The sequence below is a fragment of the Anomaloglossus baeobatrachus genome, chromosome 1 (genome assembly GCF_048569485.1).
Source record: "Anomaloglossus baeobatrachus isolate aAnoBae1 chromosome 1, aAnoBae1.hap1, whole genome shotgun sequence".
In the NCBI taxonomy this organism is placed as follows: domain Eukaryota; kingdom Metazoa; phylum Chordata; class Amphibia; order Anura; family Aromobatidae; genus Anomaloglossus; species Anomaloglossus baeobatrachus.
Window position 1 is genome coordinate 815,271,043 of NC_134353.1, and position 25,952 is coordinate 815,296,994.

At 44.6% G+C, this 25,952-nt stretch overlaps 1 protein-coding gene across 2 annotated transcripts in view; it reads right to left on the reverse strand.

Annotated features, from left to right (window-relative positions):
* RGMB (repulsive guidance molecule BMP co-receptor b) overlaps positions 1–25,952 on the reverse strand; it is a 107,059-nt gene that overhangs the window by 49,627 nt on the left and 31,480 nt on the right. Inside the window, exon 3 of one of the 2 annotated variants that reach the window (XM_075325064.1) lies at positions 19,803–20,011. In XM_075325064.1, the coding sequence (XP_075181179.1) occupies positions 19,803–20,011 (209 nt within the window). The remainder of the gene's footprint in view (positions 1–19,802; positions 20,012–25,952) is intronic. The other variant, XM_075325065.1, reaches the window with a different exon arrangement.

Here is a 25,952-nt window from a genome sequence, read left to right on the forward strand (position 1 = left end):
CGCCGACCTTCCGCACACTGACCCTCTTGAGCAGTGACAGCCCCTCCTCATAGCTCGCAGCATCGCTGACCCTCTTTTTATGCTTATTTGCAATATTGCTGCACTTTATTATCCTAAATGCAGTAGAGCAATAAAACACTTTAATGTAAAGATACACAGGTGATAGACTATCATAGCTATACTCATTGTATCCATTAATATTCAAAGCAGAAAAGATGCAGATAAAAGGGGAGAGCAGAGGAAATAACTCCAATATCCAGATAACGAATTGCCAACCATGCTACTTCTGTGATATATGATCATTATTTCACCTTTGCATTCACAGATCATTTGCTCGTATGAATATTAGTCAAAGGAATATGTCACCAAGGTTTTGCCCATAATTGCGCTTTCCCCTCTGACTCCTTCGTTCTGCGCCTGCTGACCCCACGTTACCTCTTTCCCATCTTGCCCTGAGGCAGGAAATAGATGGGAGGAGCGCGGAGCAGGACGAAGGAAGCAGAGGGGAAAGCGCGGTCACGCGATTATGGGCGGTTACTTGCTAATGAAATCACAGCGCCGCCCATAATCTAAAGCCTGCGCAACACGTCACCAGCGGTGACACTGGGCACAGTGCTCATTCATGAGAGATAGGCACTGGGCATGCGCAGGGACCTCTGGAGCACTGGGCGGCGTCCACAGCTATGGAAATGAGCGATGGGGGGCGACCTAAAGCGGCAGGAGGCAGAATAACGGACACCAGGCAGCCCGCCCCCGTGTACCATTTACAGTATCTGCATACAAAAAGGTACCACTTTATAAAGTATTTCTTTTGGTCTAAAAGGGGGCACAATAATAACACGAACCTTGCTGGAATGCAGCCCAGGAGCTGCAGAGGGGGAATCTTTTATGTTTAAGGTTCCCTTTAAATGTTGCGCTCTATATAACCCCACACACACCACTGATTGGTAGCTATCTACTGCACAGGCAGAAAACAGCCAAACAATGGTGGCGCATAGTTGAACTAAATAACAGCAGCACGTTTACTAGTCCTCTAGTGATAATTTCTTGCTGATAACATACTCATTTTATCAAAATGACAGCAACCAGCCCAGTAAATGACACATCACTGGAATCAGAGTCTCTGTCCCTACATTATGCTGCTCTCAGATTAAGAGGAAAAACCTGGTGTCAGATTCCCTTAAGATTTGATCCCTGAGAGATAACTTTTAGGATCTCCTGCTATTTGAAAGCCTCTGAATGGAGAAGCATGTGAATAATCAATCCCTGCTTGCTTAGGCTACTTTCACACATCCGGCTTGAGCTCTGCGGCTCAATCCGGCTGTGAAGCCTATGCAACGGATGCGGTGAAAACACTGCATCCTTTGCATAAGTTTTTTACATGCGGCCGGTCCGGTTTTTGCCGCTTGCGGCATGCTACTGAGCATGCGCAGTGGCAAAAACCACATGCGGCGGCCGGATGCGGTTTTTGCCGCATCGCGCCGCATCCGGCATCCATAGGGATGCATTGGGAAAAGCGCCGCAACGGCCGGATGCGGCGCGATGCGGTTTTTTTTTGCCGGAGCAAAAAACGTGCCAGGGAACGTTCCATCCGGCCGCCGCATCGGCTAAATCTGCCGCATGCGGCAAAAACCGGACCGAACGCAAGCCCATGCGGCACAATGCGGCACTCATTAAAGTCTATGCAGGAAAAACGCAACCGGCAGCAAAAAAAACCGGTTGCGGTTTTCCTGCAAAGTGCCGGATTGTGCCGCATTGCAAAAGCCGGATGTGTGAAAGCAGCCTTAAAGGGTATATCCAGGACTATAAAAAACATGTGCCTAAGCACTAACAGGCAGGTAGTTGCTATCTCAGGTAGTTGTTATCTACCTGCCTGCAGTGCCCGGCACCATTCTTCACCAGCACAGAGTGGTCACAGACCGCTCATGCTAGCCATACAATAGCTTTGTCAACACATTGGTGGCTTCTCATCCGCTCTTCTCTGTAGACGGGGTAAGACAGTTGACGTAATACTGATTGACAGCCGGCTCCTCGCTCCTAAACTGGGGAAGCCAGCTGTCAATCAGCATTACGTCAACTGTCTTACCCCGTCTACAGAGAAGAGTGGATGAGAAGCCACCACTCTTTTGACGACGCCACTGTATCCACCGGCAGGAGGGATCGGTGATCTCCCTGTGCCAGCGAAGAAGGAGCCAGACACAACAGGCAGGTAGATGGCAACTATCTGCCTGTTAAGTCTCTTTTTTTTTACGTCCTGGATATACCCTTTAAGGACAAGTTCTCCAAAAAAAGGTTTCATGGACTGTTCTTTAAAATAATCCATAGTAAGAGGAGAACAGGCCATAGAAGCCATTTAGCATTGTATAGAGTTGGGTGCCATGACACCACGTGCCGAGAGTTATGCACTGAGCACAGCAGATTGTGTCACACGGTGTATGATGATAATGAATGGCGCTGCTTCCCGTTTGCAGGAGGTAGGGGTGATTTAGTCTTATCTGGATGTGGCAAACATCTCTCTTCATACAGCAGATCATATTTTCTCGAGATTCCTGGGATAGATTGCACTCACTAATGGCATCCTGCTTTCAAATGTGCATTTTGGCCGTACAAGATGAGATTAATGGTTTGTTTGTTGGGCATTTTCTGAGTGACAACGTGGTAAATGTGAAATAAACACCATGCATTACCTAACACAAAGAGCTTTTAAATGGGCGAGCGCGAGCAGTAATTCTATTATTTTATCTATATTAATCAGTGAGAAAGTATGCCTGGAAGGGGCCGAGTGTTTTTTACTTTAAAAAAAAAAAAAAAGGCTACTACGATTTCTGCAAACAAAGGTTATTCATGATAAGTGACACAATTTTCTAATATATTTTCTGGCTTTCATGATCTCTGCTACCTGGTATTATAAAATGACCCTTCGTTATTCCAGTACCAAATACAATCTGTCCTGGTTATGTAATGGACACAAGGGTGCTGATCGTTACACAACGCACTGTACTGCAGGGTTGGGGGGAGATTTGTTAAAGGGAACCTGTAAGAAGGATTTCACCTCCCCCAAACTATTTATCTGTGCATGTAACGCAATGGTCCCTGGAAGAAGCTAAATGCGAAACGTGGGTTGGGGTGGTGTTAGGCACCTTTACTTTTACAACTTGGTTTTTTTATAGGATGCCATTACTTATATTATTCTTTAGTGTGCAGGGTGCACTTTTGCAACAAGCCACTTGGCATTTTTTCAACACACTGCATTCCTTGGCATCTCTTTCATTAAAGCGGACAAACCACCAGGATTTTCCTATATAAGCTAAAGCCATTGCTATACTGGCACCATCATGTTGATTCTATACATACCTTTAGTTTTGAGATCAGATTTATACTTTCTGAAATACAGGCAACTAAATTTTGTGAAATGTACTGTTATTTGATTGACAGCAGCTACAGAATATCTAATAGGTGGGTCAGGTTTTGCTAGTTATTCCCGCCCCTGGGTGCCCGCTTGTCCTTCCTCCCCCTGTCCTTCCTCCCTCCCTCCTTTTCCTGAGACAGGGGGAGGGAGGACAGGCAGAATAACTAGCAAAATCCGACTCACCTATTAGGTATTCCGTTGCTCCTATCAATCAAATAACAGAGCATTTCATAAACTTTACTTGCCTGTATTTCAGAAAGTATACATCCAATCTCACAACTAAAGGCATGTATAGAATCGGCATCCTAGCACAAGTATAGCAATGACTTTAGTTTATATATGAAAATCCTTTGTGGTTGGTCCTCTTTAAGCTTTTCATATCTGTGAATCTGTCAGGTTGCTTATTTGGAATAGGCCACTTGGCGCTCTCCTGACACACTGCATGGTACCGTGTGTCACTTGGCGCTCTCCTGACACACTGCATGGTAATGCGTGCCACTTGGCGCTCTCCTGACACACTGCATGGTAATGCGTGCCACTTGGCGCTCTCCTGACACACTGCATGGTACTGCGTGCCACTTGGCGCTCTCCTGACACACTGCATGGTATTGCGTGCCACTTGGCGCTCTCCTGACACACTGCATGGTATTGCGTGCCACTTGGCGCTCTCCTGACACACTGCATGGTACTGCGTGCCACTTGGCGCTCTCCTGACACACTGCATGGTACTGCGTGCCACTTGGCGATCTCCTGACACACTGCATGGTACTGCGTGCCACTTGGCGCTCTCCTGACACACTGCATGGTACTGCGTGCCACTTGGCGCTCTCCTGACACACTGCATGGTACTTCGTGCCACTTGGCGCTCTCCTGACACACTGCATGGTATTGCGTGCCACTTGGCGCTCTCCTGACACACTGCATGCCACTTGTCATTCCTCTTATATATCTTCTGATTTGTTGTATCGTAAACCTTTTTTTTTTCTTTTTTTTTTTTTTTTTAAGATTGTCCTCTTGGTCGTTATACAGCACTATATTGTTCTTGATAAATATCTTAATATTTTTTCCTTTTTGGATATTCACCTCTTCTTATGCAATTCCCACCAGCTTGTTCTATATAGAATCTCAGTGTTTGGGCTCATCTTGAAGAATAGCCTTCTGTGTTGACATTCTCCTTTTATCTGTTGTTTAATTATGTGTATTTCACAAATAAAGATTTATCCTCATTATTCCTATTGTTTTATAGGTTTTTCTCTTTCAAAGCCAAGTCCAGCAATACCTTTACATGACCAGTCTGTTCCTCCATTACCTAGAAATCAATGTGTGAATTGATAGGCAAATGGATATGGTAGATCTGAAACCTTTGTCACTCCAGCTCTATTCCTCGCCCACCACTGCCTCCTCCGGCTTGATTGAGAGCTTTTTTTGTCTGAAGTTACACAAGACCGAGACTAAAGCAGTAAAGCAGGATGAGGAATTGGGAAAGGACTAGAGCTGGAGTGACAGAGGCTTCAGATCTACCATAGCCATTTGCATATCAATGCACACTCTCATTTCTCGGTAATGCAGGAACAGACTGGCCATGTAAAAGGTATTGTCATGCAATGTTCTACTCTGCACTCGCTAGGTGTCATGGTGGCGTCGGACTCTGTGCACATTGCAGGGTCTTACAGTCAACCTGATATCTCTTAGTTGTTGAGCCAGTGTAGTGCGTTGGCTATTTTATGTTCACTAGTTATCAGTCTAGCAGGAGTTAATTCCTGCTGGCTTGTGAACTGCTACTAGGAGCTCAGGTTGCTAAAGACCACTCACAGCCACCTCTACCCTGTATAAGGTACTGGATCTGGTTCCTCATCGCCTATTATAGCTCCAGTGTTGCTCTAGCAATTTGGGTCTTTGCGTATAATCCAGTTACTGGTGATCAGTTGTATGATATCTGGTGTGGTGTGGAAATATCCCTGTTGTCAGATTATTTCCTCCCTGTGTTCTTATTTCTTCCTCTGCACGTGTTGTCTCTCTCCTGTTTCTGATTGCAGTGTGTATGTGTTTTTTTTCTCCCCTGTCTGCGTTATTTGTGGGGTTTGTTACTTTGGTCCCAGTCCTCCCCAGGGGACAGAGTGTTAGACCAGGATACGGACAGGGGTTAGGGTCATGTTGGCGGTCCAGACCTCGTTACCATTGAGTGTACCTCTGGGATAAGGGACAGAGCGGGGTGCCCAATCTGAGTGCCAGTCTAGGTGCCCCTGCTCAGTTACCCATCATACTGTATTGCTGAATACAGGTATTGCTGGACTTGTTGAAAGAGCTACATGCACATATAAATCATTTAGGATGTGAACTCATGATGACAGATCCCCTTTAAAGGGTTTTTCTCCATCTTCATAAATTGATATTGTTGGATAGTACTTTTGCAATATACAGCCATTTTTGGAGATATTAACACTTTTTCCTATCTTTTGTTTACAGCTCATTGCCTAGGAGTCTGACCACTGCTGCTGTCAATCTTGTAAGCACTGCGCTGAAGCTGTCTGGGATAAGGAGGTAACAGCGCACCTCAGGAATGATTGACAGCTTCCAAACAAAGTAGAGCTTGTAAGTCCTGCGGCTGTTCTGGTGTAGAGCAACGGTGGTCGGTCTCCAAGGCAATACGTTTCAAACAAACAAAAAGTGTTAATATCTGAATAATGGCTGAAAATATTAATAAGCAGTAAATTGCTAAACTAATTGTATTTACAATCACTACCCAACAATACCCAATTATGAAGATGGGAATAGTCATTTAAAAATCATAAGTGGTGATCTACTATGTCTCCCCAGTGCAGCATGGATCAGATTCATTAATTGGACACGTGCCTTGATAATGAATATGAAAAAGATTTAAAACAATGCAAGGAAAATAGCGGCTATTGTGAATAAGGGAATGTGCTCATTACAATTTTTGACACATTTGTGACTATTTGAAGGCTTCTGTCTGAAGCTATGAAAAAAAAGCAACCCCCAACAAAGCCATTCACCATAGTGAGGCAGGCAGAGTAACAAAGTTAGCAAGAATTAATTCTCAGGACCTGGTCCAAAAGCCATGGCAGTAATCTTCCATCATATGGAAGCCCTAAAACTGCCTCCTACCTTCTGTCATCTAAGGCCCTTCTTTTGATGATGTTACACTAGGCATGCTACGCAAAGAAGAACCGTGGATGCTGAGCGGTGGACGTGAGTTCTTAGGGATCCGGTCCAGTGGACACAGATTACTGTCCTGGCCGCTGGATCGGGTCTTGAAAATCTCTACAGAGTCACTTTTATACTAAAAAATATAATATTGGAATTCAATAATTTCATGTTGGCCTCTATATACTGGGATCTGAGGGTGGAATATTGGCTCTCATAATTCACATTCATAGACATTGAATACTAAGGTCTTCTTCAATGTACAATGGAGATCATATGTATTTTGATAATGCTTGGTTGACATTTTTCTGGGCTCCCAGTGAATTGGATAGACACACATGCTGATCCAACTCTGCATTCCTGACTGCATGTTATGGGACCCCGTTCTCGAGATCACTGTGGTCCATGTGTTGGAACCCACATCTATATTGCATGCTTAGCATATCCCTTCCATTTATCATGTGTTCAAGAAGGGAACATGCTTTTACCTCTACTATAGATATTAGGCTATTAGAACATGCAAGTGCATCTCAAATTAGAATGTCATCAAAAAGTTAACTTATTTCAGTTTTTTCAATACAAAAAGTGAAACGCATATATTATATAGTCATTACACACAGAGGGATCTATTTCAAGTGTTTATTTCTGTTAATGTTGTTGATTATGGCTTACAGACAATGAAAACCCAAAAGTCATTATCTCAGAAAATTAGAATAATTACCACAAAACACCTGCAAAGGCTTCCGAAGCATTTAAAATGGTCCCTTAGTCTGGTTCAGTAGGCTACACAATCATGGGGAAGACTGCTGACTTGACAGATGTCCAGAAGGCAGTCATTGACACACTCCACAAGGAAGGTAAACCACAAAAGGTCATTGCTAAAGAAGCTGACTGTTTACAGAGTGTTGTATCCAAGCATATTAAAGGGAACCTGTCACCTAGAAGATGCATTCTGACCTATCAGCAGATGCATGTGTGCCCTAATTACACCTCCCTACCCATCCCTGTGTTATAAAATTGTATAATATGAAAGTAATAAAAAACGTTTTATTACCTTCATATTTCCTATGTAATTTAGAGAGTTTTTAGTCACAGGGGCGGCGCCTTACCCCTGCATACTTTCCGTGGTATCACGCCCCTGTGGGCGTGATACCATGGAGTCACATGAGCGACGTCCCCATCGCTCATTCTATCCTGCACACATTTACACTTACTATTGCGGCAGGCTTCTCTTCCAGATTCTCCTTGTCAGTTTCAGACGCACACTGCACGTTTGAAGTCGGCGTGTGAACACCCGAAAAAGAAGCCTGCCACAATACGCGCAGGATAGAATGAGCAACGGGGACGTCGCTCATGTGACTCCATGGTATCACGCCCACAGGGGCGTGATACCACGGAAAGTATGCAGACGTCCATAGGGCAAGGCGCCGCCCCTGTGACCAAATACCCTGCTATTTAAATAGGAAATATGAAGGTAATAAAACGTTTTTTATTACTTTAATATTATACAATTTTACAAAACAAGGATGGGTAGGGAGGTGTAATTAGGGCACACATGCATCTGCTGATAGGTCAGAACGCATATTCTAGGTGACAGGTTCCCTTTAATGGAAAGTTGAGTGGAAGGAAAAAGTGTGGTAGAAAAAGGTGCACAAGCAACCGGGATAACCACAGCCTTGATGGGATTGTTAAGAAAAGGCCATTCAAAAATTTGCGGAAGATTCAAAAGGACAAATTAACTTTTTGATGATATTCTAATTTCTTGAGAAGCACTTGTAATGCTTTCTATAGTAGTTATGCAAATGTAGATTTAAGCATGATGACAAGTGACTGGCAGCCAGACGTCACATGATATAAATCTTGTTCCAAACTATTTTAAATGAACCTTTTTCTAATGAATAATAAAAACTATAACTTTCAACAAGATGCTAAACTCTGACGTCAGTGGGGCATAATATTGGTTCCCCTCTTACATTCTACAAACCACACGATGATAAGAATGGAATACAGGCCTGTACAATAACTACGTATGAATCAGAAAGCCAGTCTATAAGTCTACTTTTATCACACTTTATTGATCAGATGTAATGGTTCCCTAACTTTGCCAATGCTTGATAAAACAGCATGTGTAGTTTTCACCATTTGTATGGATAGCTCTACTCAACATGATGTATAGGCATTAAAAACAAACACGGAGTTATACAATCTAGCAGCCATGTGACTCAGCCACCCCGCTCGGTGTGACGGCCATCTCAGCTCCCACAATACACTGCCTTATGGTAACAGGAAGACTGCAGAATTCAGAAAATAAGCTTTAGACATGGACAGAAAAAAGAACATCATGAACCAGTACAAATTTGGGAAAGTTACTCCACATTTTATGTATAAGGTTTACTTTTAGAAAAGTTACTGAACTTTTCATGTACATATTATCTATATAAAGTGCATATCTATGTCTTATGAGTGATGTGTTCACACGTTGCAGTATTAACCTGCAGTTATGCCTTGAAAAAGGCCAAGAACAAAATTCTATGTAAGGCTATGTGCGCACACTACATCTTTCTGATGACCACAAAGATGCACGTTTTTGCCCCAAGAAAACGCCCTGCCTACTGTGAGTTCCAGGCAGCAACTGAAGTGAGCCGCTCGATCAGCGGTCATGTCACTCAGGTGATTTGCAGTCACAGGTGAAACACTCCAGCTGTGGTCGCAACTAGCCTGAGTGAAGTCACTGCTGATCGCAGCTCAGTCTCTGCCTGAACCTCACAGCGGGCAGTCATGTTCTATTGCGCTCGCTGTGAGCTTCAGATGTAGCAGTGGTGAAAGCGCTTTGGAACCTCGTGTGGATTACGTCGGACCTGCAGGGGTGGTTTGGGGGTTAATAAAGGGGTGATAGAGGGTGCTTTTTTGTCTTTCATTTCAAATAAAGGATTTTTTGGTGTTGGTGTTTATGTACTTTCACTTATAGATTACAGATGGGGAGGTCTCATAGACACCTCACATTACTAATCCAGGACTTAGTGACTGCTGTGGGCTGCCATTAACTCCTTATTACCCCAATTGCCACCACACCAGGGCAATTAGGAAGAGCCATGTAAAGTGCCAGGAAGGTCGCCTCTAATGTATGTGGCAATTCCGTGGGTGGCAGGCTGATATTTTTAGACTGAGGGGCGCCCAAACACCATGGGTATCACTAGCCTGAGAATACCAGCCCCCAGCTGTCAGGCTTTATCGTTGCTGATAATAAAATATGTAGAGTGTGCACAAGGCCTAATTGCATTGATTAGTTCCAGGACCATACTTTTTTTCCAGGGTGGTTGGGGTTTATAAAATAAATTCATGTGGTTTTAATAGTGCAATGCACTATGCAATTTTTTAGTACAGTTTTCTTTGAAAGTACCCCACTGCATTTGTTCTATACAATGTCCATTCATACAAAAAAACCAAAAAACCTTTAAAGCTTCTTTATTACATATGATTGCAGATGTAAAAAAATATCAAATTCAGCAATATTCACCCACCGCAGGTCCAGTGCTCCCCCCCCCCTGCTGCTGATATATGATGACAAGCTGCAAAGGTGATGTCAAGCACATGACTGCTGCACGCCAATGACTGGGCTCACTGACGACCTTGGCATCAACCCTGAGCAGTGATTGGCTGCAGCACTCACGTGCTGTACTTGTGATGTCACCGCTGCAGCCCATCAACAAAGAAGGAGATGCATCACTGAATATGCAGGGGGGTCAGTGTAGCTGAATTTGATATTTTTTTTAGATCTGCAAAGAAAAAAAATCAACCTTCTTTTGCACCACACTATTTATCTCCTCCACAGATAACTGGCTTTGGCCTCTGCAGTGCATCACTATTTGATGTGGCTATTATGCATACACTGGGCTTTAAATATCTTGAACAATATGCATACTATAGATGCATTGCTATTATGATTTTCCCATCAAAGCTTGTTCATAAAGAATTACACAAGTGATGGATAGGACGTAGCAGTCAGTTACTGCCAGGGCCTCAAGAACAGAAAGATATTTCTGCTGTGGTCCGCAATGCAAAGGAAGTTAGCAATAAATAATGCAAAACTAGGATCAGAAGCAAAAGGAAGTGGCAGACAATGGAGAAATGTGCATGAAGTCTGAGCATATCTCTTCTTCTCTAACTTCTATTTATCATTTCATATAATAATAAAACCATTGATATGCAAAGCCAAGATTTAGCATTAACAGAGAGTAGTAGCGATGGCTTTCAAAGCCGCGCCAATGACCAAATGATCATGGAAGTTTAAGATTAATGTTGCTTTATTTCATGCACAGATCAACGCGTTTCAGGAGACTCAGCACCCTTCCTCAGGACAAACAGGCAAAAGAACATCAAGATTTGACGTCCTTTTGCCTGTTTGTCCTGAGGAAGGGAGCCGAGTCTCCTGAAACGCGTTGACCTGTGCATGAAATAAAGCAACATTAATCTTAAACTTCCATGATCATTTGGTCATTGGCGCGGCTTTGAAACCCATCTCTCCTACTCTCTGTTATCAGCCACCGTGGGGACTGCTGCTGTGACCTGGAGTTACATGCCTTTACAGGAGTTGTGACTGTCACAACCCCTATTGGTGAGTAGTACTGCTCATTCCTAAACCCCATATCTATTGGGGTAAGACCCTATTTGTGCTTCTATTTCCACAGTCTTCTTATTTAAGATTTAGCATTCACATGAGACGAATTTTGTGATCAGGGCTGTGGAGTCGGTAAGCCAAACCTTCGACTCCGACTCAGACTCCTCAAATTCTCTTGCACCGACTCCGACTCCTACATATATTGCTTATAGTTAGGTGAAAAATTTATTGTAGTACATGAATATGTGTATGTGAACATCAGACATTTAATAATTTTTATGATACAATAATCAAGATATTTGGATAGAACATAAAATATATTTATTGGAATACAACTTTAGAACACAAAAAACTGTAATAAATTGTAAATATGTAATACACTATGTAATATACAGTAGATTACATATATCTCTTGTGTGTGTATATACACTATATATAACATATTTACAATTTATTAGTTTTTTGTGTTCTAAAGTTGTATTCCAATAAATATTTTATGTTCTATCCAAATATCTTGATTATTGTATCATAAAAACAATTAAATGTCTGATGTTCACATTGTACTACAATACATTTTTCACTTAAATATAAGCATTATACTAAATGTTATTATTTAGTAAAATATTCAGCACATTCTGCATTGCACTCCTGTCCCCAATTTATTATATATTTTAGGAGTCGGAGTATTTTATACCGACTCCACCAAAATGAGCTCCGACTCCGACTCCACGACTCCACAGCCCTGTTTGTGATACAGAAATATTGCGTTTCTTTCCATTTTACTTGCATACCTTTAGCTTAAAGGGATATTCCAGGACTGAGGACCTATTCTTATGATAGAACATCATGTTTAAAAATGGAGTGGATTCAACTTCGGGCACCCCCATTGATCAGATGACTAAAGGTACAGTGGTCCCTAAAGTGGTCCCTCAAGTGGTCTGCTTGTCTTCAGTAAACTATCTGCGGCCTTTTTGTGCATCATCTTTAGAAGAGGCTTCCTTCTGGGATTACAGCCATGCAGACCACTTTGATGCAGTGTGTGGTATATGGTCTAATCACTGACAGGTTGACACCTCACCCCAGTAACCTCTGCAGCAATGCTGACAGCACTCATATGTGTATTTTGAAAGACATCCTCTGGATATGACACTGATGACGTGCACTCAACTTCTTTGGTTGACCATGGAGAGGCCTGTTCGGAGTGGAACCTGTCTTGTTAAACCGCAGTATGGTCTTGGCCACCGTGCTGCAGCTCAGTTCAGGGTGTTGGCAATCTTCTTGTAGCCTCGACCATATTTATGTAGAGCTACAAATCTTTTTTTCAGATCCTCAGATCCTCTTTGCCATGAGAGGCCAGGTTGAACGTCCAGTGACCAGTATGAGTGTGTGAGCAATAACACCAAATGTAGCACACCGGCTCCCCATTCACACCTGAGACCCTATAACACTCATGAGTCACATGACACCGACATGACACTAATGGGCACAATTTGGTCATTTTCACTCAGGGGTACACTAACTTTTGTTGCCAGCTGTTTAGACATTAATGGCTGTGTGTTGAGTTATCTAGAGGGCACACCAAATTTACAGTTATACAAGCTGTATACTGACTACTTTCCCTTGTGTCAAAGGGTCAGATCTTCAGTGTTGTCCTATGAAAAGCTATAATAAATAGTGATGGGGATAGTCACTATTTGTGTTCTGATTATTCGTAACGAATCCCACAGTACTGATCCAGTATTCCTCACGAATAACTAACTCTAATGCAAGTCACTGGGGAACCCGAGTATTTTTCTGGGTAATCTTCATGAAAAAATGCTCGGTTCTCCATTGACTTGCATTAGCTTTGTTATTCGTGATGAATAGCGGAATAGGACTTTGGGATTTGTTATAAAGAATCCGATCCTGACTAGTTACCGTACTATTCACTCATCACTAATAATAAAATATTTTCAAAAATGTGATGATGTTAATCACTTTTGTGATATACTGTGTGTCAAGATAGACTTTGGTTTCACTAAAGAACGCACAACTGTTTTTGATAATGGGGCGGCCTTTCTTTATAGGCTGATTTTGGGGCAGCCTTTCTTTAGAGGCTGATTACGAGGCGGCCTTTCTTTACAGGCTGATTACGAGGCGGCCTTTCTTTAGAGGCTGATTACGAGGCGGCCTTTCTTTAGAGGCTGATTACGAGGCGGCCTTTCTTTAGAGGCTGATTACGGGGTGGCTTTTCTTTAGAGGCTGATTACGGGGTGGCTTTTCTTTAGAAGCTGATTACAGGGCGGCCTTTCTTAAGAGGCTGATTTTGGGGCGGCCTTTCTTTATAGGCTGATGTTGGGGCGGCCTTTCTTTAGAAGCTGATTACGAGGCGGCCTTTCTGTAGAGGATGATGGCGGGTGGCCTTTCTTTAGAGGCTGATTACAGGGTGGCCTTTCTTTAGAGGCTGATTACGGGGCGGCTTTTCTTAAGAGGCTGATTATGGGGCAGCCTTTCTTTAGAGGCTGATTACATGGCGGCCTTTCTTTAGAAGCTGATTACGAGGTGGCCTTTCTGTAGAGGCTGATGGCGGGTGGTCTTTCTTTAGAGGCTGATTACTGGGGCAGCCTTTTTTTAGAGGCTGATGACGGGGGGGACCTTTCTTTACAGGCTGATTACAAGGCGGCCTTTCTTTAGAGGCTGATTACGTGGTGACTTTTCTTTAGAAGCTGATTACAGGCCGGCCTTTCTTTAGAGGCTGATTATGGGGTGGCATTTCTTTAGAGGCTGATTATGAGGCGGCCTTTTTTTAGAGGCTGATTACGGGGAGGCCTTTCTTTAGAGGCTGTATACTGTATTCGGCCCATTACGTGAATGTACTGATATAATGTATTGATTGTTCCGAATAACGATCATTGGTTTGCCAGAGTGCTATATATGTAAACAGCCTCCCTTCACACCTCGGACTGAAAGGGAAAGTCCGATTAGGAAGACGAATTTTCAAATAAGTCAATTAAAAGTTAATATAGGGAAGCCATAGTTTCCAGAAAGCCTCCATTAGCCCAGGAAGAGTCTATGTAGCCGGCGGACCCTGCATTACGCTGACAGGCTATTAATTTCAGTGAGCACCATGAAATGTTTCATTTCTTCTAGTGCACCACTGGGGCTAGTGATGGCCATAACCGGTAGACGGCCAGCTATCATCCACGTATACGGTACTGGGGGTGGAACAACAGGGGTTTATTTCATTCATTGATCACATTTCAGCCCCTTTGGACGTGTTTGTCAGGAACTTGGGAAACCCACTCCGTACAGACGTCTGAACGTAACAGGAGTACCGTAATAATAGTAGATATTATTAGATAACCAAGTGGTTTGGCATTACGTCATACGACCCAATAATAATACCGCTATCTACAGATTGATCGTCACAAACGACTACTCTCGGAGCTACCGATGTGGTTACATAATGACTCGCTGATAGAAATCCAGATGTAAACATTTAATAGATAATCAGGCTTTGTTGATCAGATTTAGATTAGCCGCCTCAACCTTTCCCGGCTAATCGCTGCAGGAATTATTCAAGGTAATGATCTTGAACAAAAGCGCCTCTCAGCCGTCCCGGCCCGGACAAACTGTTCAAATTAGTCACAAGCCACAAATATTAGGACGTTATGCAAAGGTCAAATCACATATGTGGACCCCGCATGTTTCAAAAAATTCTAACCTCTCCGGAGCAAACCCAACTTAACCATTCACTGCCAGAGGGGAGGAAGCAGTCTGGGGAGGTAACCCAATCCGCTCCTGGTGAATTGGCTGCTGCAAACCACATATCATTGCACACATCAATTGTTACAATTACAGCCATAATTAGCTTCACAAAGCCTAGAAATAAACAGCAAGCGCTGCAGCAATGCCCACCAAACCGCCCGCAATGCCAGCCAGTAATGCCCTGCGCCAGCAGGTAATGAGTGGGCATCAGAACTGAAGTTTTGCAAGGGTTAATTTTTTTTCAGACTCCCATTCAGAGTAGAATCAGCACAAGGCTCCCCTTTCTCCTTGTAGGAGCTGGAAACCTGATCTCAGCCTGACTCTCAGCAAACACCAGGAAAGGAATTGGGGGGTGGGGGAGACATCTGGATCATTACACACCATATACCTAACAAGGATGACTTAACTCTTACACGTCTGCCATCAAGTGCACATGCCATATATGGGAAGAAAATATCAGATTTAGGGGGGCAATTCACTGTGGATGAATGATTGGATCAGATAATGACTGAATTTTAATGGGTCGGATCATTGTTGCCATTTGCACTTAGCGAATATCACAAAGTCTGATGGGGCTTCAATATTAGAAGTAAAATAAAATGTGACACGTGTCCTAAAATATGCAATAATAAAATAATAATAATAATAATAATAATAATAATACAAATGTAATAAAATAATAATAATAATACACAAATAAAAATAAAAATAATAATTCACAATAATAATACAAATGTAATCATAATAAAAATAATAATTCACAAATAAAAATAATTCACAATAATAAAAGTATAATAATACAAAAATAATAATAAGTCACAAATTAAAAAATAACTAAATTAATAATAATGTAATAATAAATACAAAAAATAATAAATCACAAATAAAAATAAAAAATATAATAAAACCCAATAATAGTAATAATAATTCACAAATAATAATAATAATAATAATATAGGAAGACTAAGAATACTATAATAATAATAATAATAATAATAATAAATAATACAAAAACACATAATAAACACCATAAACATACACATTACATACAATATATGATCCAAAGACAATAAAACAAATCGATGCAATCTATAATATATACACTGGCACACACAATCATAGGACTAGGTTTTATGGCAAGGTTTTATAAGCACCATCACCCTGAACTCTTGATGCAATGCCACCTTGGGGACATCACAGATGCTTCACAGTACGGGTCTCACCAGGGACCATTTGCCAGCTGTGATAGTTGTTGTGACCAGGCTTCCACCCCTTTGCCAATATGTAGTACAATGACACAGAAGCTCACACACAACAATAATCATATCTAGGCTCAACGCACCATGGAGCACCTGTATCAATACAAAGCCCGCTATGACAGGTGCCAGGTATATAGGACAGTCAAAATGATGCCTCTTCCTGGTCCACCCACTAACACCTCAGATGTTCTCCACACAATACAGTGTGATGTAATGTACTTCTCGAAGGGACATGTCATTGTCTATGTTTGCAGACACGACTGACAGACTGGACAGCTCACTCTTCACGCAGAAGACACTTTCATACCATCAAAACGACAATGACTGGATATAGACCTCATGCAAATGTTCAGCAAGAGAAAGTTCTACAATAGATACCCTGTTTATATAGCTATTTGTACAGATTGAGGTTTCATGGTTCATCAGTCAGTATGGTCATCCCCTGGTGGCCATGGCAGGTCTGAAGGTCTACTTCTGTCTAGAAATCTGTCTGGATTACTATATTCTGATGTCTACGAATATTTTTCAGTGTCATACTACTAAAAAGTCAATCTGGCTCCAGGACTGAGTTGACCATTTTCACAATATGTTGCTCATTTCTGACCTTGTCGACTATTGCACTAATGTTAACTTTCATTTTTTTTACTTACTTATATAGCGCCATCATATTCTACAGCGCTCTACAGATATTATCATCACTGTCTCGTCTGGGAGCTCACAATCTATATTCCCCATCAGTATGTCTTGGGAGTCACCATAATAACTTGGAATTACATTTGATGTTAACACTAATGTCATTGTGACTACACCTGATCAAACTCTACAAACCCTTATTAAGGGTTCTGGATACACTGTTGGTGGTTGTAGCTGTGAATAAGGTGATGCCATTTTGTATAAAACTTCACCTTCTTGAACATGTTGACATTTCATCAATAAATAATATGGAAAAAAGGGGAAATGTTCAATAGTGACCTAAATTGTAGGCAGGAGGTGACTCCTGATGAAGTGGAGACAGGAGGTGGATCCTGGAGAAGTGGAGGCAGGAGGGGACCCCATGAGAAGTGGAGACAGGAGGTGGATCCTGGAGAAGTGGAGGCAGGAGGGGACCCCATGAGAAGTGCAGGCAGGAGGTGGATTCTGGAGAAGTGGAGGCAGGAGGTGGATCCTGGAGAAGTGGAGGCAGGAGGGGACCCTATGAGAAGTGGAGGCAGGAGGGGACCCTATGAGAAGTGGAGGCAGGAGGGGACCCTGGAGAAGTGGAGGCAGGAGGTGGATCTTGGAGAAGTGGAGGCAGGAGGTGGATCTTGGAGAAGTGGAGGCAGGAGGTGGATCTTGGAGAAGTGGAGGCAGGAGGTGGATCTTGGAGAAGTGGAGGCAGGAGGTGGATCTTGGAGAAGTGGAGGCAGGAGGTGACTCCCGGAGAAGTGGAGGCAGGAGGTGACTCCCGGAGAAGTGGAGGCAGGAGGTGACTCCCGGAGAAGTGGAGGCAGGAGGTGACTCCCGGAGAAGTGGAGGCAGGAGGTGACTCCCGGAGAAGTGGAGGCAGGAGGTGACTCCCGGAGAAGTGGAGGCAGGAGGTGACTCCCGGAGAAGTGGAGGCAGGAGGTGACTCCCGGAGAAGTGGAGGCAGGAGGTGACTCCCGGAGAAGTGGAGGCAGGAGGTGACTCCCGGAGAAGTGGAGGCAGGAGGTGACTCCCGGAGAAGTGGAGGCAGGAGGTGACTCCCGGAGAAGTGGAGGCAGGAGGTGACTCCCGAAGAAGTGGAGGCAGGAGGTGACTCCCGAAGAAGTGGAGGCAGGAGGTGACTCCCGGAGAAGTGGAGGCAGGAGGTGACTCCCGGAGAAGTGGAGGCAGGAGGTGACTCCCGGAGAAGTGGAGGCAGGAGGTGGATCTTGGAGAAGTGGAGGCAGGAGGTGGATCTTGGAGAAGTGGAGGCAGGAGGTGGATCTTGGAGAAGTGGAGGCAGGAGGTGACTCCCGGAGAAGTGGAGGCAGGAGGTGACTCCCGGAGAAATGGAGGCAGGAGGTGACTCCCGGAGAAATGGAGGCAGGAGGTGACTCCCGGAGAAGTGGAGGCAGGAGGTGACTCCCGGAGAAGTGGAGGCAGGAGGTGACTCCCGGAGAAGTGGAGGCAGGAGGTGACTCCCGGAGAAGTGGAGGCAGGAGGTGACTCCCGGAGAAGTGGAGGCAGGAGGTGACTCCCGGAGAAGTGGAGGCAGGAGGTGACTCCCGGAGAAGTGGAGGCAGGAGGTGACTCCCGGAGAAGTGGAGGCAGGAGGTGACTCCCGGAGAAGTGGAGGCAGGAGGTGACTCCCGGAGAAGTGGAGGCAGGAGGTGACTCCCGGAGAAGTGGAGGCAGGAGGTGACTCCCGGAGAAGTGGAGGCAGGAGGTGACTCCCGGAGAAGTGGAGGCAGGAGGTGACTCCCGGAGAAGTGGAGGCAGGAGGTGACTCCCGGAGAAGTGGAGGCAGGAGGTGGCTCCTGGAGAATTGGAGGTGCTCATCTAGAGATATAGGTTTGATCCATGAACAACCTTGAATGTCATGTCAGTATGGAGGGGAACTCAAGAACCACAGAGCACTGCCACAGAGCACTGCCGGAGTCACTGCAATTATACAGTCATCAGTCCTGACTGATCTACACTCCAGAGCTGTCACCTCTGAGCACAGAACAAATAGCACTTCTACTGGAGATCAACTGCTCCAGGCTCCTGCAGTGTCAGCCACTCTATGGTTAATGACATATAATAATATATAATAACCCTAGCTGCCCCTATATCCATCATCTTACACCAGGGCCAAAGGCGTTACAACTTTTCCTAAAACAAAAAAAGATAAATAATCCAATCTTCACTTAGTGGACTTACCACTGTGTGTTGTGTCAGCACCAAGTCCAAACCAGTTGCAAGAAGGTTTTACTAAAAGTCCAATATTTTATCCAGACAATTTCCATCTATGTAAGACTTGATCTGATCACGTCATGATGTACATACAGGGATTATGGCTGCGAGCCCTGTGCAGATCCATCTGATCACATGGTACCGGTGGTTATTGTAAGCCATGATGGAGGACATCTGATCATGTAGGTCCCGAGTATATGGTGACAATGGCGCAATCATCTACGGCTCATTATGGCCATGATCCCAGTAGGATGGACGGATCTTACGGGTACAAGGACTTGTTATTGATGCTGTAAGGACACCGGGGTGTTTTACTTTACACCAAATATTACCCAAGGGCTTAACCATTGCCAGGAGGGATCAGCACTGGTATTGTCTGGTACCAAAGTTACTACTAGGAAGACATTGTCCTGATCCGGTTCTGGTACCATGAATGAGATTAGTGTCAGGAGGGCTCAGCACTGGACCGCTTCTGGGACTAAGGGCATGATTCCTGTTCGGAGAGCTTATAGGTGACTGATCCCCACCATGGACCCAAATACTTGTAGGATTAATTCTTGACCTGATCTGGTTCCAGTACCATGAACACAATCACTTCTATGAGCTTCCATTATTACATTGGTCATCATCACACAATATTAATTGCACCGATCACCCAGGCACCACAGTCACACAGTCACACAGTCACATCTGCGGCAGTCCTTACCTGTGTCCCCCCAGAGGGCCAGCAGCAGCAGCAGGAGGTGCAGGGGCCCCAGAGAGCCGCGGCGGTCAGCCCCGGGGCAGGAGAGTGCGGCCCTTCTCCCCATACCCATCCATTCAGGTCGCAGTGCCGGGCTCGGGGGCACAGCAGCGGGAGGGCAGCGCTCGCGGAGGAGGACGATGATGCCGGGGCACAGCCGCTTTCTTTTCTTCCTTAACGATCGCGGGAAAGTTTCCAGGAGACACAAATAAGAACGAAAACAAAGAGAAAGCGAAGAGGATGAGAGTTATACTGCGAGCGGAGCGCACGGGACACACAACGGGGGCACCGATCCCGGGAGCCGTCCACAGTGCGAGCAGGACGGGGAGAGGGAGGAGGCTGAGAGCTGGGCGGCCCCGCACCGCGCCCTCCTCCTGCTGACAGCGGCGGACACTCCCTGCACTGGGCGGACTGTGCGGCGGCGGCGGCGGGGAGGGCACGGCTCTACACTCCACAGACAGCACGGGCATAGCACAGTGCACTGCTGAGGAGGACACGCCATAATGGACGGGTACACAGCACTGATAGACAGTACACACAGCACTGATATACTGTGCTACTGAGGACACACATCATAAAGGACAGATATACAGCATTGATATACTGTGCTACTGAGGACACACATCATAAAGGACAGATATACAGCACTGATATACTGTGCTACTGAGGACACACATCATAAAGGACAGATATACAGCACTGATATACTGTGCTACTGAGGACACACATCATAAAGGACAGATATACAGCACTGATATACTGTACTACTGATAATATACATCATAAAGGATGGATACACAGCACTGATATACTGTACTACTGAGGACACACATCATAAAGGACAGATATACAGCACTGATATACTGTACTACTGATAATATACATCATAAAGGATGGATATACAGCACTGATATACTGTACTACTGAGGACACACATCATAAAGGATGGATATACAGACAGCACTAACATACTGTACTACTGAGGACACACATAATGGATGGATACACAGCACTGATATACTGTACTACTGATAATATACATCATAAAGGACAGATATACAGCACTGATATACTACTGTACAGACAGCACTGATATACTGTACTACTGATAATATACATCATAAAGGACAGATATACATCACTGATATACTGTACTACTGATAATATACATCATAAAGGACAGATATACAGCACTGATATACTACTGTACAGACATCACTGATATACTGTGCTACTGAGGACACACATCATAAAGGATGGATATACAGACAGCAATAACATACTGTACTACTGAGGACACACATAATGGATGGATACACAGCACTGATATACTGTACTACTGATAATATACACCATAAAGGATGGATATACAGCACTAACATACTGTACTACTGATAATATACATCATAATGGACAGATATACAGCACTGATATACTGTACTACTGATAATATACATCATAAAGGACAGATATACAGCACTGATATACTGTACTACTGATAATATACATCATAAAGGACAGATATACAGGACTGATATACTACTGTACAGACAGCACTGATATACTGTACTACCGAGGACACACATCATAAAGGATGGATATACAGACAGCGCTAATAACATACTGTACTACTGAGGACACACATAATGGACTGGTACACAGCACTCATATACTACTGTACAGACAGCACTGATATACTGTACTACTGATAATATACATCATGAAGGATGGATATACAGACAGCACTAACATACTGTACTACCAAGGACACACATCATAATAATATACTACATAATATACCTGTATACTAATAATATATAATATGCTGTATACTAATAATATACAATATAATATACTGCACTAGTAATAACACACATCATAAAGGACAGAAACCGCACTGATAATTATTATATTACAGCAACATAGTAATTTACTATATACTAATAATATACCATATAATATAAGTGTATACTAATAATATGCCATATAATATACTGCACTACTGATAATATACCATTTAAGTGTATACTAATAATATACAGTACCATATACTAAAATGTATGCTAATAATATACCATATACTATAAGTGCATACTAATAATATTCCAAATATAACATAACATACATGATAAGATGAAATTATAGCATACAGGACGCTGAATAAAATGACACCTTGATTATCTGTGGTCTGATGACTTCTATCTGAGAAATCCAAGCTTTTCTTTTATGTAAACTAGCTGTTCAGACATTATTATTATAGCGCCATTTATTCCATGGCGCTTTACATGGGAAAAGGGTGTACACATATTAAGGACAAGTGCAATAATCATAAACAAAACAAGGCATAGACTGGTACAGGAGGAGAGAGGACCCTGCCTGCAAGATGGACATGGATCTCCATAAGAATCTGCCTCCATCACATATAGATCGGGAAAACAGACAGTCAGCCATTACATGTCTCACTTTGGTAACATCCGCATTTCATTTATAATTAGGTCTGGAGGTAGATTCCAGGGGAGATCTATGTCCGGCCCATAGATCTTAACAGCTCATTTACATATTAAGAAATCTGGCATACTCTGGAATAAGACATAGAATCGCCGATATCAAGGTGTCAGTTTATTTATTTTTCTATCACCTACATGTCTATATAGACAGTTAGGAGGGTGGATCCTACTGACAGATTCCCTTTTAAGGGCACTTTACACGCTGCGATATTGGTACCGATATCGCAAGCAATCGCACCCGCCCCCGTCGGTTGTGCGTCACGGGCAAATTGCTGCCCGTGGCGCACAACATCGCTAACACCCGTCACATGGACTTACCTTCCCTGCGACGTTGCTCTGGCCGGCAATCCGCCTCCTTTCTAAGGGGGCCGTTCGTGCAGCGTCAGAGCGACGTCACACGGCAGCCGTCCAATAGCAGAGGGGGGGCGGAGATGAGTGGCCGGAACATGCCGCCCACCTCCTTCCATCCTCATTGCCGGTGGACGGAGGTAAGGAGATGTTCGTCGCTCCTGCGGTGTCACACACAGCGATTTGTGCTGCTGCAGGAACGACGAACAACATCGCTACTGACCAGACAACGATTTTTCATAAATAAACAACCTCTCTCAGACAAACGATTTTTGCCTCTTTTACGATCGTTTAAGGTTGCTCCTGCCTGTCACACGCTGCAATGTCGCTAACGACGCCGGATGTGCATCACAAACACTGTGACCCTGATGATATATCGTTAGCGATGTCGCAGCGTGTAAATGGCCCTTAAGTGCATATACATGGCTGTGCTATATTTCAAGGCGCTCCTCTAAAGAGTTATTTTCTGATATGGCAATACATTTTTCTAGGTCCAGTCTAAACTGTTTGTGCTTCTCTCATGGAAATACTCAACTCTTGGGCAGGCGCCGTTCCAGCAGTGTCGGCATCTGCTCTCCTGGGACTCGGTGACATTGTTATGTCACATGAGGCCTGCGTCCAATCAGCAGCCTCTTCACTCATACTTCATTTGGACAGAACTGACATCCGGAAGGAGTGAGAGAGGGCCACTTTTATCTGACTTCATCCAAATATCAGGTACATCCGAAGGTGAGAGTGAAGTGGTCACTAATTACCTTCAGGACTTGGGTGACCTAACAATGCCCCAGGTGAGCCAAGTGCCAACATCACTGGCCCGGTGCCCCACTAGACCTCAGTATAAGGAGTTATTATGTTAAATAGGAGAAATACAGTGATTGAGAAGGGGCTGTCCTAACAGTGGACAACTCCTACCTCTGGAGGACACGACCTGCTGAAGAAGAAATTCTCAACTCGGCCATGAAAGACAGAGATGGCTATAATATATTTTAGACTTTATTATACTGAATGTTGGCTGTGATCCGGATGTTCTTGTCATCACTAGAAAAAGGGACAGAATTAATAGAGGTTTCAGGAATTGTTGAGCGTCTGGTTATTTTCAGTGATGGTGTTGGAGGAGTGTGGACACCGGTATATATGGGTGGTCCTTCATCTTCCTATGGCATATTTCTGGCATATTGCAGCTATCTCAGAGTTTCTTCTCCATGCTCTCCAGCATCCAAGCGGAAGCCACTAGTAAACCATGTGAGCTCAGCTATGTGCTCGTTTTTTTCTTCTGGCCAGACGTCTTATAATAGTCCCCATTCAGGGCTGCTGGAGGAATGTGTTGACAACTGCCACCTACAATGTGTCCTTTTCCTTTTAATGCGTTCAAGTACAGACTAATATTCTCTTTGCCAAATGCGTGTTTACCGACCAAGAAAAATATTATCGCTTTAAAGAAAAAAGTGCTGCTGTACCGTGTTAGCCTCGCATGCAGACTGCAATTGTCATTTATTTCTGCTTCACACGAATATGATTATGTTGTTATGTAATGTATAATGTCTTGTATTTGTTATGTTTGATAGGGAATCTGTCAGTAGGATCTGCCCTCCTAAGCCATCTATTTGGGCATGTAAGAAGCTGAATAAAATGACACCTTTATATCTGCAATCCAATGTATTATTCCAAAGAAATCCAATTTTTATTATTATTATTATTATGTAAATGAGCTGTTAAAATCTATGGACCAGACACGGACTTCCCTGAGAATCAGACTCCAGAGATTTTTTTTTATAAAAGAAAGGATGCTTTAACAGTGTGAGACATGTAGATCAGGATAGCAGACTGTCAGTCATTACATGTCTCACACTGATAGAACACCATAGATCACGGGTCGGGAATCTATGGCTCACGAGCCAGATGTGGCTCTTTTGATAGCTGCATCTGGCTCGCAGACAAATCTTTAAGGGTATGTGCCCACGATCAGGGCTCACTGTGTCCGCAGGAGACTTCAGCTGCTTGTACCCACGATCAGGGTTAAGTGCACTGTGGTCTCTCGCTTGTGTTCTCCCTACGGAGGATGTGTCACGGGCGGAGGGGACGCGCTCGCCACGCTCTGGTCCAGGGCTTCTGCTGCTGCTTTTCGGTGGCTCGAGCGGTGGACCGGACCCGGGGACTCGAGCAGCGCTCCTCACCCGTGAGTGAAAAGGGGGTGGTATGTTTAGGGAGATTGTTCGTGACGCCACCCACGGGACGTGGTGATGATGGCACCACCGCTGCTGGTAACGGGGATCCCGGGAGAGATGGTAGGGAGCAGCTAGGATGTTGTCCCCTCCGTGGGTAGGGGGTTGGTGATCCCAGGGCCCGGTGGTGTGACGGGGAGGCCGGATGGCTGGGGTGCAGGGACTGCGCGGCGCGGTGCCGGACGGCACTGGTGTACTCACTCAGACAATCACTGACAGAGTCGTTGGTAAACCAAGAACGGCCGGATGGACGGGTCCCGCAGCCGGCTGCAGTGTTGTTGTTGCGCTCTCCCCGGACGGCTGATGGTGGCTGTCTTTTCCTGCACCTGTGAAGATGTTCTTGACTCCTGTGGTTGCCCACCAGTAGCCCGCTCCCCGGCGTATAGGTGCCGTAGGAGCCCGTTTTGCCCGCAGGCGCTGGCCCTTGGCTCTCTAGCCTGTGGTGGTGGCTGTATATCCTCTCTGGGTGGACTGTTGCCTTCATCGGGACTTGGTTGTAAGGAAACCCCTGGGGTTCCTGTCACATTCGGATTTGACTATTGACGGCGGCTCCAAGCCTGGTCGGGGTCCGATGGCCCTGCCTGTGTGCTTAGCTTCACTCCGCTCCCCGGTCCGGTACCGGCGGGCCGACGCCAGACCCCGGTCCTTACGGCTCTGCGGAGTTCCACCAACTCCTGCAGACGGCCACCACCGTCTGCCAACCTTGCTGTCAGTGCCTGGGCTCCGACCCAGACACCTGAAGTGTTTACTCCTCTCACTTCCACCTCCAACACTAAACTGTCACTTTTCCCGCCTCCAGGCCTGTGAAGTCCTCGGTGGGTGGGGCCAACCGCCTGGCTCCGCCCCACCTGGTGTGGACATCAGACCCTGGAGGGAGGCAACAAGGATTTTTGATTGGCTGTTGTTGCTGCCTAGGGTGGGGGTTGTGTATGTTGTTATATATGTGACTACCTGGCTAGTCCAGGGCGTCACAGATGCATGCAAATCCACAGCAAACAATTGACATGCTGCAGTCTGTACAGGCGCACAGCAGGTGA